At 43.7% G+C, this 13,358-nt stretch overlaps 1 protein-coding gene across 1 annotated transcript in view; it reads right to left on the bottom strand.

Moving 5' to 3' along the window:
• Positions 1 to 13,358, bottom strand: part of LOC113484755 (E3 ubiquitin-protein ligase rnf213-alpha-like) — a 52,051-nt gene that overhangs the window by 28,973 nt on the left and 9,720 nt on the right. The window contains exons 12-21 of the mRNA XM_026857387.1: positions 13,019 to 13,102; positions 12,525 to 12,790; positions 11,475 to 11,640; positions 11,075 to 11,292; positions 10,352 to 10,489; positions 8,770 to 8,949; positions 6,538 to 8,008; positions 5,520 to 5,713; positions 4,710 to 4,865; positions 205 to 3,765 (exon numbers count right to left, since the gene is read on the bottom strand). Coding sequence (XP_026713188.1) covers positions 205 to 3,765; positions 4,710 to 4,865; positions 5,520 to 5,713; positions 6,538 to 8,008; positions 8,770 to 8,949; positions 10,352 to 10,489; positions 11,075 to 11,292; positions 11,475 to 11,640; positions 12,525 to 12,790; positions 13,019 to 13,102 — 6,434 coding nt within the window. The remainder of the gene's footprint in view (positions 1 to 204; positions 3,766 to 4,709; positions 4,866 to 5,519; positions 5,714 to 6,537; positions 8,009 to 8,769; positions 8,950 to 10,351; positions 10,490 to 11,074; positions 11,293 to 11,474; positions 11,641 to 12,524; positions 12,791 to 13,018; positions 13,103 to 13,358) is intronic.

Here is a 13,358-nt window from a genome sequence, read left to right as displayed (position 1 = left end):
CCATCCTGACTGCAGAGGACCACAAGGCAGAAGTCAAGCACATGTGTGATACAACTGATGGGGCAGGAGCCAAAGAGGACAGGTAGAAGCCCATCACCGTTCAACAGTGGAAATTATCCAGTGGCTTAATGGAGGTTATGTGGCAGCCTCCCTCATCTGGAAAATGAAGACAACTCTCACTGCTTTAGAGTGAAGCACACATACCTGCAGGCATAGCCCAGTGGTCCTCTCCTTCCTTGGCTGCCGGTTAACTGTCTCTCCCAAAACACTAACAAGGCTGTTGTGCTTCTGCTTGTGGAAGTACAAGTCTTGGATCTGCTCAGCATCATCCAGAGGGGAGTATTTAAGGCGCAGGATGGAGTCAGGGGTTGCACACTGAACAAGTTTCCTTTTGGCAATGGAGAGCACTGTCTCTTCACATGGCTCAAGATCTCCCCAGGACCTGTTCTGTGTGGTCTCCAGAGCAACAGCTGCAGACGTGTCATTGCTGAAACCAACGAAGACATCCTGTTCCCTGGGGCTGAGCTTGGTGGATGAAACATTGGAGAACTTGTTGTTGTCAATGGAGACAAACCGCTTGGCCCAGGTCTGCAGGTCCTGCTTCAGCTGTTGCTGCTGCCAGTTCAGAACAGTGTTCATGTCTAAGCAGTGCTTCTCCAGCCGGTTCAGCAGTGGGGTGGGGAACTGGGTGTAGACTATGTTCTTCTCCTCTATCACAATGAGTCTGAACTCATCCTTCACACGACTCTTCACTCTGTGAGTGCCAAGACCCAGGTCCACATAGTAATTTCCCCCCAGCCTGTCAAAGCACTGGTTGAGCACATCATAAAGGCTCTCATAAAGGTTGTGTATATTTAAAAGAATAACAGGCCTGCCTGTCTCCATGCAGATCTTCACTCTGCTGACAGAACGGCATACCTGGGAATAATCTTGGTCTTGTGGAAAACCAGAGCCAAATATGATTTCACAATTCTCAATATCTATAAGATGTGTCTTCTGGATGATGTGGAAAGCTGCCTGGTTGGTTGTCAGCAGCAGGAGGTACCGAGACCTAAGTCCAGCCTGCTGTTTGCCCATATTTTCCTTTAGCAGAAAAAGTGTGTGGCTGGTTTCCAAGTCAGGGGGAAGGTACACATCACTGAAGTATTTTCGGAAGAGCTCAACAGGATTGATATCACTGGAGCCTCCAAAGTTTCTCTGAATGGCCTTTATAATTATCTCCTTTTGAGAGATGCACTTCTTGTCCTGAGTGTAGGACAGTATCATTTTGATCAAGCTATAGAAATCACGGAGCCCAAAGAATTCATTTTTTTGTGTTTCTAGCACCTTGCAGTAGAATTCTGCCAGCAAAGGAAACAAACACTCAATGCTTTCAGGGGGAGGCTGTGCAGCACAGATGCCCTTTGCAGTTTTAACTAACTCTTCTTTGCTAGGGTCAGTCCGAAATACAAGAAGACCCCTGTTCATTTTGGCAGGGTCTAGGGCCCAGTTTGAAATGCCCACAAAGCCAACTTTTTGGTAAGATTCTGGGTTATCATCATCAACACATCCATCTTCAAGAAGAGGGTGCAGTGTCTTCAGTGGCATCTCTGGTGAGTCTTCCGCGAGGCCAACCTCATCCAGGAGGACCACGGACGCAAACTCATCTAGATTCTTCTCCTTCTGGAACTGTGCACATTGTCGGAAAGTGGAGATGATCCCTTCTGGCTTTGAATGGGGACTACACTGAAAAGACAACAGCTGGATCTCCTTGCATCTTTGGAACAACTCGGTTTTAGACAGCTTGCCCTTCATGGCATCCACAACAATGGTTTTAGACAGGGATTTTGAGCTTCCTGGCTTCCCAACCAGAAAGAGTGGAACTCGTAAATCCATGCATACAACTATCATGAAGATGTTTTCCCTCAGAGCATCATTGCAGGCTGTTGCCTCAGGAACAGAGAGGTTGTCAAGAAATACCTCTTGGCAAAACTCAATCTCTTGCTGTAGCAGGGATGCAGGAACAGAAAAACATTTTGCAACCTCCTCCAGGTAATCTTTGCGGTTCTCCAGAGATACATAATAGCATGCTCCCACTGAAAGGACCAAGGCCCTCTGTGCACAATTTAAGATTGGCTTCTTTTTGTACTTCTCATCAATGTGAGGAAATAGCAGGTCTCTTAATTCATAAAACCAGAGTGCAATGCTCATGCAGCGCTCTATATCCCGAAGACTAGCAACTCTGCATTCATCTTTCTTCTTCCTGAGGAAGTTCTGGGAGGCTGAAATGACACTGGTAAAGATGTCCAAATTTCCAATGGGGATCTTGTTCTTCATGGTGGACTTTACAATCTCTCTGATGTACAGGCTCTGTGTCTTTTCATTCAGCTCTCCAAAATCCCAGACAAGAGGCAATAAGCTAGGTGGAAGGGGCTTGACTCGATACACCAGTTGCCGCAAAGGAATGTGGCCCAGTTTCTCCAGGGTGTCTTCACTCCGGACTCGATACCCCAAGCCAGCTTTTTCAAGTTTCTCTACCGTTTCCTTGGTGTGCCTTTTGTAAGGGTTGCAAGCAGCTACTACTTTTAAACTGTCAGTGAGAATCTTCTCTCCATTTACACTGCGATCATACAGCACCTCTTTGATTGCAAAGATAGCTTCTGATGTATTGGCTTCATCAAAAAAGAGTACAGTGTCCACTTTGTACTTTTCTTCATTGATGCGTGCCAACTCAATTGCCTGCCTAACTTTCTTGTGGATGGTCTTGGAGGTAGTTCCACCATGGACACGCACCACCACCATGTTCTGAAAGTCCCTGCCTGCCCTTTGCAGGCTGCACATGAACTGCACAAGCTTTGTCTTCCCACAACCTGTTTCTCCCATGATGATTACAGGGATCCCACACTGGAACCTCAGATGAATGGCAAGCATCTTCATGGTGTTGTCCAGTGTCAACTGATATGATTCATCTGGATCTTGGGTATAGCTGACACCAAAAACTCTGCAGAGGGCCTCCAGCTGCATCATTCTGGGCAAGTCTTCAAACTTCTTATTGAAAGGAACATTCTGGACTTTCAAAGTGAGGTATAATTTACATTTGATAACGTCCTTTTCCAAAACAGCTTTGGAATAGGCATCAATAGCATCCAGATTTTCACTAATGTGGAAACCCAGGAATTCCATGGAGTCATTGTCTGCATGGAAGACTATATAGGGGTGGGACTCTTGTTCCCATTTTCGTCTTAGCTGGTACTGGGTCATAATATTGTTTTCCTCATCATCATTTTCTGCACTTGGCACACTTTCATCAGAGATGTCAAGAGAGGGCACAGCAAAGTCCTTGGACATCATGATCATGAACTTTACTACAAATGTTTTAAACCCCTGGAAATCCTCTCCAGCTGCTGGGCTACAGAAAACCGATTTCTCACATTTGCTTAGCTGGAAGTTTAGGAAATGAGTGAAGTTGCTAAGCTCAGTCCAAGAAGGGTTGTGTTTCCCACAGAAATCCAGTAAGAGCTTCAGGCACTCTTTCTCTGTCCCTTCAGTTCTCTTAGGGATGAAAATGAAATGGTCAAGGTTTTCCTTCCTCTTATATCTGATGAGGTATTGGTAAGTCCTCTGGAAAGCTTCAGTCTTCAACTTGTCTTGGTCAAAGTGCTCCTCTTTCATTTCAGAAAGACGACCAGAGCTGGGGTGTTCCAGCAAGTCAAGTACCCGCATTGGTGATACACATTTCACTGCAGGAAAAAGATCCAGGAACTCTTCTTCTGTTTCACTGGACATCTAAAAGAAAGTCAATAAGGAGTGCACAGATTACAGTGAGAACAGCTGTCCAACTTTCTGTATTTGTGTACAGTTCAAGAGCTCTTTTTTCTGCACACAAATAGGCCAGGAAGCTTGGAAGAATATATGTAGATCAAATTTGTCCAAGCCTTCATGCATTCTCCTATATGGATAGGTACTGACATGCCCATGACCTGTAAGGTCCTAGGGCTAAGTGGATGTCCAATGAAAAGATAGAATAGAGCAAGGATGATTGTTTCCACACACCAAATGATTTGCTAAACAGACAGGTTTTAGCACAGGGTACCAGGGTACTCTCCATCTTCATCTGCTTTCTCTAGTTTGTAAGCCACAATGACTTTTCCATCCAAATACTTGGCCAGTCTAACCTTGCACCTATGTAGAAGGGGGCACACACAGCCCGCTTTGGCAAGGACTCTCACAGTTTTATGGCCCATACCATGAAGCACACCCATTCATTTGTTCTAAGCTGATCTTGTTAACATTGTTTGATGCTCCTGGTTCTTGTGTTGGAAGAGATAGTGGATGCTTGCTCCCCATTCACCCTCTCCAGGCCACTCAGCAAGTTCCAACTCTCCATCACATTCCCAATTTTGTCTTTTAGAATGTCCTCCCTCATTTCTCTTAAGGGAGACTTCTATTAGATATGAACATGTGGAATGTCTATGTTATACTGGAATGAACTGAAAAAAACCCAAACTCTGCACAGCACTTTACATTTCCTTTCCAGAGAAGGAAATGCTAAGACAGCTTATTTCTATGCAGATAAGCCATCACTCCACAGGAGAGACAGACCCTAAATTACAAATAGCCTTAAAAGAGACTTTGTTTTTTAGCAGATTTACTGCAGGTACAGACCTAGTTATATTAACATCCTCCCTTACTATTCCTCTGACCTATGTACACCATCCCCAAAGGAATACCTCTTGTTTCCATGTTCTGCTAACATCTTTCCCTTTTTCCAGGTACTCAATCAGGTAAAGATGAGAAGATTTGCACTTCCAGACTGAGCCACTGGGACTCTGGATGTGTCTTAGGATGCATAGCTCAATCAGCAACCTGTAGAGACCTGTTGAAACCTGACAGGGAAGAAACATTTGAAAATTGGTGAAAGAAATGTCTATCAAAAACTTACTCCAATACCCAAGGTAGGTAGTAGTACCTACAGCCAGGCTACAGCTTTGCTCCCATTCTTGTGCAGGACTGCTATTCTAGCACACACTGAGACAGCTGTAACTGTTAATATAATTGCATGCTTGGTGCTCTGCAGCCTTCTAAGGTAGGCCTAGGTCATCTGGATTCACTGTCTGCTCTAATGCCACTACCTTTTGTTTAAATAAAGCCCCTTCCAGAGACTGGATGTGAGATGGTGAATCCAACCCTTCCTTCTACCTGTGCATGGGGGCTTCTAGGTCTGATCACTTGGTTTGAATTCAGCCATCCTCCAGTGCCCTGCACTGTGATTGACATCACTGTAGGAGGAAAGATTGATTTTATGAAATGAGACCCATTTCACACAGCTGTGTGCATGTGGGCATGGAACAAGGCAAATGCAGGCACCTGAGCTTCCAAACTGTACCCAGAACTCTTATTCACTTTAACTTTTAAGCACCTGCTGTTACTACTGTAAATGAGAACAAGCCAGCACAAGAGGCTGTGCAAATACCCTCCTCCAAAAAAGCCTGTGAGGTCTTGGACACTCCACATTCAACCACCAAGATAAAGATTCTCACCACTGGTGACACATCAATATGGAAGACGGCGGGCTGAGATTCAGTTGGGAATTCTTCAGCAGAGAGTAGCTCCTCCAGAAGTAACTGGAAGTCAATCTCTGACTCCATCAGTCTAATGGTTTTGTGAACCACTGGTAAACCACCCAGCTGGGCATGGATCTTTTGGATGGTATTGTCCACGAAGAGAGACTTCCCTAAGGAAGAGAAGAGAGGGCCAAGAATCACTCTCGGAGTCAATCTGCCCTTTCACATGCATGGGACTGTCTTTCTCCAGGTATCTGAACTGCCTCTAAACAGAATGGCTATCTCTCAACAGCCTCTTTAGCGCAATATCTGTGAGCAGATCCCAGTCACATGAGGGACATTCTTCAAATATGTGCTCACAATCTTAGAAGTATGGCCCATCTCAAGACTCATGACCGCACTCCAGCCCCATTGAGGTTACCAGTACAGACATAGCCTGTAGAGCTATGTATAGCATAGAAGGCTTGGATCCTGACCAACTTGCCTCAGATGTGCACTACAAAATGTCTGAAAAATTTACTATCAAAAGAGACATGTCTTGGAAGGTTTCAGAAATGGCAGAAAGCATGAGACATCTTTCTGAGGCTTGCAAAGGGCCTACAGAACACTTGTTCCATTCTGGAATGGCAGGTGGCAGCCAGTCGGGCTAGCCTGTGGTCTTTCAGAAGACATCTGGGCTTATTTAGGCAACTGACTCCCATTCCTATGAGCTACCTTATCCCACAGAGAGGGATTTCTTGCTCTTTCCCAGAGTCTCACACCATTATTTGCTTCTCTTTAGACTAGACAACTGTAGCTCCCCTGAATATCATGTTTTCTGGACTGCATTGTCATTCCCCTTTGGAGTCTTTCCAAGTGGCCTAAAATCCCTCTTGAAATTCACTACCCAAAGCTAAACACATGCAGGAGAGCAGAGGGCTCTCCTTTGCGTGCCACATTCCTCTCAAGGCCTCCTGGTTTGAGTATGACTCACAGTAGGACTACTAACACCTACCCATTCCTGCTCGAGTTGAAAATACGAACTTCACATTCTGCTGATAGGGCTCTTCAAAGGCCTGAGCAACAGGGGCTGTCCCACAAGGCACTTTGAGATGGGTGCTCAGGTATGCCTGGATTTCTGTCTTAGAGTAGCATGGGATAGTAACTTTGTAGGTGTCGAAGGCTGTGATGACATAAGAATTGTGAGCCTTGGCATTGCAAAAGATAATGAACCTGTAGTCAGAGACTGTAGAAGATTGCAGCAAGCGGAAGAAGTGGGACTCCAATTGTTTGGAAACTTTGTACGCTAATTTCTCAGCACCCAGCAAACAGTAGATTTTCTGGTTTTGAGAATTAGGTGAAAGAGCTCTCCTAACAATCAGCTCCACTTCTTCCTCCTCTGTGTCAGGTGTGCACACCAGGACCTCATCATACGTTGGGAGAGGTGCTGTCTCAGTGTGTCTGTAAATGGAGAGCATGTAGAGTAACATTTCCTCTTCTTTACATGTGATGAGAGAAGGTTTCCTGGCTTCAAGTCCTACTGGTAAACTTCTCTTGATACATGTGGTTTCAAGAGCTGCTAATTGCTTCAGTGTTTCACCAAAGACATCCAGGCTGATGTATTTGTCTGACACAAGGCCAGTGAATTTTTTACAGTAAGCATCCCAGAGCAGATTCACCTTGTCACAGATGGATGGCAAACTCTCAAAGGAGGTGGCCAATTCATCTTTTGCAAGGGTGCTAAAAGATGCCTGGTCAACACCTCTGTTCTTGTTTTTAAACTTACTTGACTTCTGCAGAAAGGCTTCTCTCTGCTCATCATATAATTTGCTCAGATTTTCAACCTCTTCCTTGTCATCACCTCGTTCAAAAGCAAAATTCATGAGCTTCTGCTCTGTAATGTCAGAATCTGGAAGGCAGCTCTGTAGGGCTGCCTTTGCTACTGACGTGTCATAGCCAGATTCAGCTAGACTTTTGATGAGTTGGGGAAAACGAATTACATAGTCATGCCAGGTAACAGACTCCTTGTCTCCTGCTGATGCGTTAACAGAGTCAAGTGGAGTAATGAGGGCTTGCTCCAGGGCATTTGTAATATCTTCTGCTTTAATGTCATGCTTTATGACAGAAAGCATATTAAGAATCTGTGGCTCTATTACACTATTGTGGGCTTTGGCCAGTTGGCTACATAAATAGAAGAGCTGGTGTGAAGTGAACAGGTTGAGATGATAGTAGGTGTTCCTTTGAGTCTCCAGATATTTCTTCCACTCTACTAGGCAGTTCTCCATTGCTTTGCAAAGGCCATCCAGCTCCTCCAGGACAGGTCTGGTACTCTGAACGAGGATGTCAGCAATTCCAAATTCTGTGTAAACTTTTACTCTGTGTTGAGGATTGCAGTAGATTTCAGCCTTCCAGTTTATGAAGAGGATATTGCCAACTCTGAGAAGCTGCAGGTACAACTTTCCAACCATTTCAACCTTTTCCAGGATCTGTAACATGCCACAGACAAAACAGGGAAATGGATTACTGTTCAACAACTACTGAATACTTCTCACATTACATTTTCTTACAAAGATCTATTCAATCCTGTTAAACAAACAGGAAAAAAAAATAAGTATTTTACTCAATTTTTACCTACAGCTTCTTCTCAGGATATGTTCCTTGGCCAAGGACATGCTCTAGAAGTGCAGGTTTTCTTGGAAGACTGCTCTTCAAAATGGTAACTAGCACATGTCTACTGAGGGAAGGAGGTCCATAAGAGGAAGGAGAGCTCCATTGTCCCAGATAGCAAGCAAATCTCACCCCTAAAGATTATGATGAGCTGTATCCCACCCTCAGAATCATCACCTTTGAGATATCTGGCCCCTTGGAGGTTTCTTCATCTCCGACTAAAGAACTTGTCTGCCTACAGTTGATCAGACAGCAAGCAGTTGAGGTCGTTCCTCAGGTACATAACAGAACACCTCACTTCAAAAACCTTCTGAATAAACAGTTGTATAGAAACAGAGAAAAGGCACTTTTGGTATGTGAAGCATCTGGCTTGTGAGGGGTGCCTACATTGGGGTGACCTCCATTACTTTGCAAGGGGAAGGCTGTATTTATAATTTGCCTTACATGTGAGATGTGGGAGTCTGCTACCTCTGTTCCTGAAGTCACAGTTGAAGGTCAGGAATAAGTCTCCATGAAAGAATTCCAGCTAAAAACCCCAAACTGCTTGCCAAGCACAAATTGGTGTTGCACTGTGTCTTACCTGCAGGAAGCGGTCTGCCTCCTCTTTCCCTTGCTCAGCTTTTGTAGTGACCAACATAAGCTTGTTCTGGAGCTCTGTGAGCTGAGCTAGGCTGTATTCTTCAGCCTTCTGGTCTGTCTGAGATTCTTCCTCTGTGGTGTCCTTCAGCAGTAGCACTGAAACACAATCCTCAAGGGCAGGCTGAAAAGCAGGTAAAAGGATCAGCCCCTCTCTGCCTCTTCTCTGTGTAATTCCCCATCCTTGTGCAATGGGCCTTCAAGAACAGTAGTAGTACATGCCTGCATATCTGTCACACCCCTCTCAGATGAGGGAGACAAGTGACTCAGATTCATAAATCCCCAGTGGAGTTGACAACAGTGAGACAAGTCTCAAACTCCAAACATTTATTAACTTCCCACAATGTACTAATTGGATACACAATAATTGGCTAAGTATATAACGATTTGTGGCAGACAATACAGTATGTGTTGCATTTCTTAATGGTAGTGAAGGAAAAGGGGAAAAAGGAAAAGGGGGGAGATGAAGGGAATAGAGGAATACATATCACTGGTCTGTGTTCCTGCATTGATCCCATCAGCGAGTGTTCCAGGAGGCATCCGTCTTCTTCGCTTCACTTCACCCCCCCATTCCCTTTTGCTCCCCCTTGATTTATACCCACTTTCCTTGGGCCCGTCCCCTAGGTTGACCCACATACCTATGTATCCCATGTACGAGGAGGGGTAAGGTGTTTCATAGTATGATGTAATTAGCATGATCTTGTTAGTCTTCATTAGCATATTAATGGGTGTTAACTTTAATCTAGTTTTCATTAGCATATTTGGGGGTGTTAACTTTAATATGCACTTCGTGGATAATGAAGCAAAGGTCATTCACAGGACAGAGCCCCTGAAATTTGTCCAGGTGCACCAGAGCAGAGCCATCCTGTCTCCACAGGTCTCCCCCCACCTGCTGCATCCTGTGTTATTTGGGCAGCCTTATCAGCTTCAACCTCCACACTATCCATCCTGTGACTATAGCTTCATTACTTGCAAGTGTTTGAGACATTCCTTAGCTCAGAGGGCCTCCACTCCCCCTGCTAACTTTTATGTCTTTCTTAGGCTGTTTTTCTCAGTCCGTGTTTCTCACCACCTGTTTTTACAAGTCATCTCTCACAATATCACAGTCAAGCATCAGATTTTACCATGCCCCATGTCATGGAGCATTCCTTCCCTCCTCTATTATTGTGCAGGGCTCATTCTTTTAGAGTATGCTGCAAGCACCACTCTCCTTGAACAATGGAGTCGCAGTTCTCATTTTAAAACTTTACCTTTCCTTTTTGTACTTTCCAAGTGATCAGGTGAGTTGGGTTTTTTTGTATTAAAATATTGCTTTTTTTTCCTTCCTGGGGACAAAAAAACCCTGTTTTGCCTTGAGAATAACTAAGGCTTAATGGAAGATACAGCATGAGTTTGTGCTTTCAAACCTGAGCAGAGATCTACTGGTTATCTGACATACTCCTTGAAGATGGATTTCAAGAATGTTAATTTCTTTGGGCAGAAACAACCCCCTAGAAAGCACTTTTCAAATTGTGGAGAACTGTTACCTTGAAATTTTGAGGTGGTGAGATGACAAACATCCCTCTGCTGTTGATATCACTGGCTTGAGAGATTGAGGAACACTCTATGGAGCCATGAGATTCATGAACCATTTGTATCCACGCTCTGTTACCACAAGTATCTTTCTGTTAAAGATAAAAGAACAACACAACAGAATGAAACCTAATACTTGTTGGCAGCTCTGTAGGGACAATTTTGGTAAGAGTGGGGTTTCTTATACCTGCTGTGGCTGAAAAGACAAAACACAGCTGTTGCACCCAAATCTGCATCTATCTTATAAGCTTTCTGAAAGCCAAAGCCAGGGAATAAGTATTTTGGGAAGCTGCTGTTCTCTGTCAGTCTTTGGCAAATTGGAGTAAGGGTGTCAGTTAAATGGTACCTGGTGTAGGATGTTATCGTTTCTCTGGAGAGGATTATGCAAGACAGTTCTGATCTAGACTTTCCTAAACCACACAGCATTGAATTGACTTTCTTCTGCATGTGACACCTAATGGGACTCCTCCATTTGCCTTCACATAGGCATGTGGTGTCTTTGAACATGTCCCAACTGAACTTCAATTCCAAACACCACAGATTTCTCATAGGTTTTACCTCATATCGACTACGCCCTCTTGCATGCCTTGACTCCCCTATGGCATGGCACCAGACTTTGGCAATTAATTCTAGTACAAGTACAAGTAATTTTTGGAACATGGGATTCCTAGACTCACCAATTTCTTGGACAGATTACTGTCTTTTGCAGTGGCTTCACTGATGAATGACAGGGCTGAAAAGAACTGTTCAAAATCAGATGTGGGTCCCAGGTCAAATATAATGGGTGCTGAAGCAGCCATAGCATCACGGAAGAACCTCACTTTGTCAATATCCATGTCATTTTCACCTGCAAAAATTGATGCCAGCTCCACAAATACAGGGATTTCCCTTTTGTCTGAAAAAAAAAATAATCAAAAAATGAAACACATAGTTGAGGAGTTTCATAGTTGACTCATAGTTGAGGAGCTCACATAGTTGATTGATACAATGCCTCTGGCTGTTACAAGTAGAGAATAACTGACTCCTTTCTATTGCCTCTCTTGTCTGATGACTTTATTATATCCCAGTACAACTCACCTTTTATTATAGTTTTGATCCAGGAGACAAAGCCTTTCCTTGTGCATTCAAGAAGTTCCCTCAAGAAGTCAAGCATCTCTTGTGGAAGGTTGATCAAACTAGTCTGCACCTTCATTATGTCCTGGGTCATATAATCAAGTCTCTTATTCCTGAATTCTGGCCCTTCCTGAAAAATAAGAACCCAAAGACATACTGATGTGTGTCCCTTGCTAAGAAAAGAGGCAAAGTAAGCTCTGCCACTGCCCTGCACTCAGTTTCATCAGCCACTCAGTCTTTTACAAAGCGCCAGCTCCCCAGAGACTTCTATTCCTCTCATCTAATCGATTTTTATAAAATCCAGTCTGGTTATTTCAGTACAAGTCCCTGCAGCAGGGGCAGAGTCATGATATAAAACTTCTGCACTGAAGTCCTAATCACTAAAGGGACCTTTCAACAAAATGTACAAGGTCTGCTCCAGTTTTAAATATCTGGGGAAACCTGTTCAAAACATGGAAAGCTATTCAAAGTACAAAAAGTTACAGAACATCCAGCTGCTCCATCATTGCTACCATAATAGAAAGGTTACAACAGTATAACATTTTAGCTTTTACAGGATTGGAGCAACCAGGCATGGAGATCTACAAAAAGAACATGTGGAAGCCAAATGAAGACTTGCTGGAGTTGGTAGAGAATATTAGGTTGGGATTGATGCAGAATTTGGTTGCTGACACACAGAGATGCCTGCATCCATCAGCCTCACACAGTTGACTCAGATGCCCTTGGGTGTCTCTAATGGCACTGGGAGCGTATTTGCAGACAATCAGGAGTCTGATTAAGGTAAGCCGAAGCACATTCCTGACTCCACTTACTCTACTATAAAGGTGTCAGGCTAAAAGAGAGCTGCTGCAACAGTAAAATTTATATTTCAGAACAAATATTCCATCCACTGTAACCAGTATGATTTAGCTAAAAGTTAAGACACACAAATGCAGAGGTTCCCCATTCAGACCTGACAACACAGGAGCCACTAGAGCACTCATTATAAACCACATAGCCGTGTGTCCTACGTACATATTTTGTAAGGTCGTTGAGAATCTGAAAATTTCCATTAAGCTCAAGTTTCTTCCTCAGTTCATCAATCATCTTGGCAGTGTTCACTACTGTAGACAGATTCAGGTAGTTTTTAATCTTCTCCACTGCAGCATCTACCCAGGCAGCTTTTCCATTCCCTTTCCCTTCGCTCATCTCCATAATTTCAAACTCCTTCGTGAGTTGACTCTCATTTGCTAACTGCTTCTCAAAACAGCTCTGCAGAGTCCCAAGGGTGATGGAAAAGTCTTTGAGGGCCAGATAGGTACTCTGAAAGTCAGCAATGGCTGGCTTATAAATGTTTTCTTGAACATCTTTTATCAAGAGAAATTTCTTTTCAGGGATTGTGGCTTTAATTTGCTTTGCTTTTTGCTTGCACAGTTTCAAAAAATAATTACTTTCCTCTAAGGTATGAATTTTTTTCATCATGACACTGTATTTAGCAAGGAAGTGCAATTCAGGAATTTCCTTCTCACCATTCACCGAAAATTTGCTTACAGACATCTGATCCTTAAAAATTCCTTTTTCTCCGATGCTTTTCTTCACAGCACTCATATCCACTAAATAAGGTGGAAACAAAAAAATTAGTGCATTTCTCCAGCTGGAAAGACACTCATCCTCTAAGCATGGAAATATTCTGAACCTGACTACAACACCAAAGTGAGACAGGGCTGTGTTTGTGTGTGTGTGTTTGTTTCCCCAAAGTTCTTGGGGAAAAACAATCCAAGATCAACACCAAAATAAATGGTGGGCAAAATCAATTGCTCCATGATGAGGAAGTAAGCCTTCAAACCATGGCCTTGAAACTGTGGTAGT

The sequence above is a fragment of the Athene cunicularia genome, assembly GCF_003259725.1.
Source record: "Athene cunicularia isolate RWA chromosome 1 unlocalized genomic scaffold, athCun1 chr1_part1, whole genome shotgun sequence".
NCBI classification, from domain to species: Eukaryota; Metazoa; Chordata; class Aves; order Strigiformes; family Strigidae; genus Athene; species Athene cunicularia.
The sequence above is the reverse complement of the archived record's forward strand: the minus strand, read 5'-3'. Positions and strand labels throughout refer to the sequence as shown.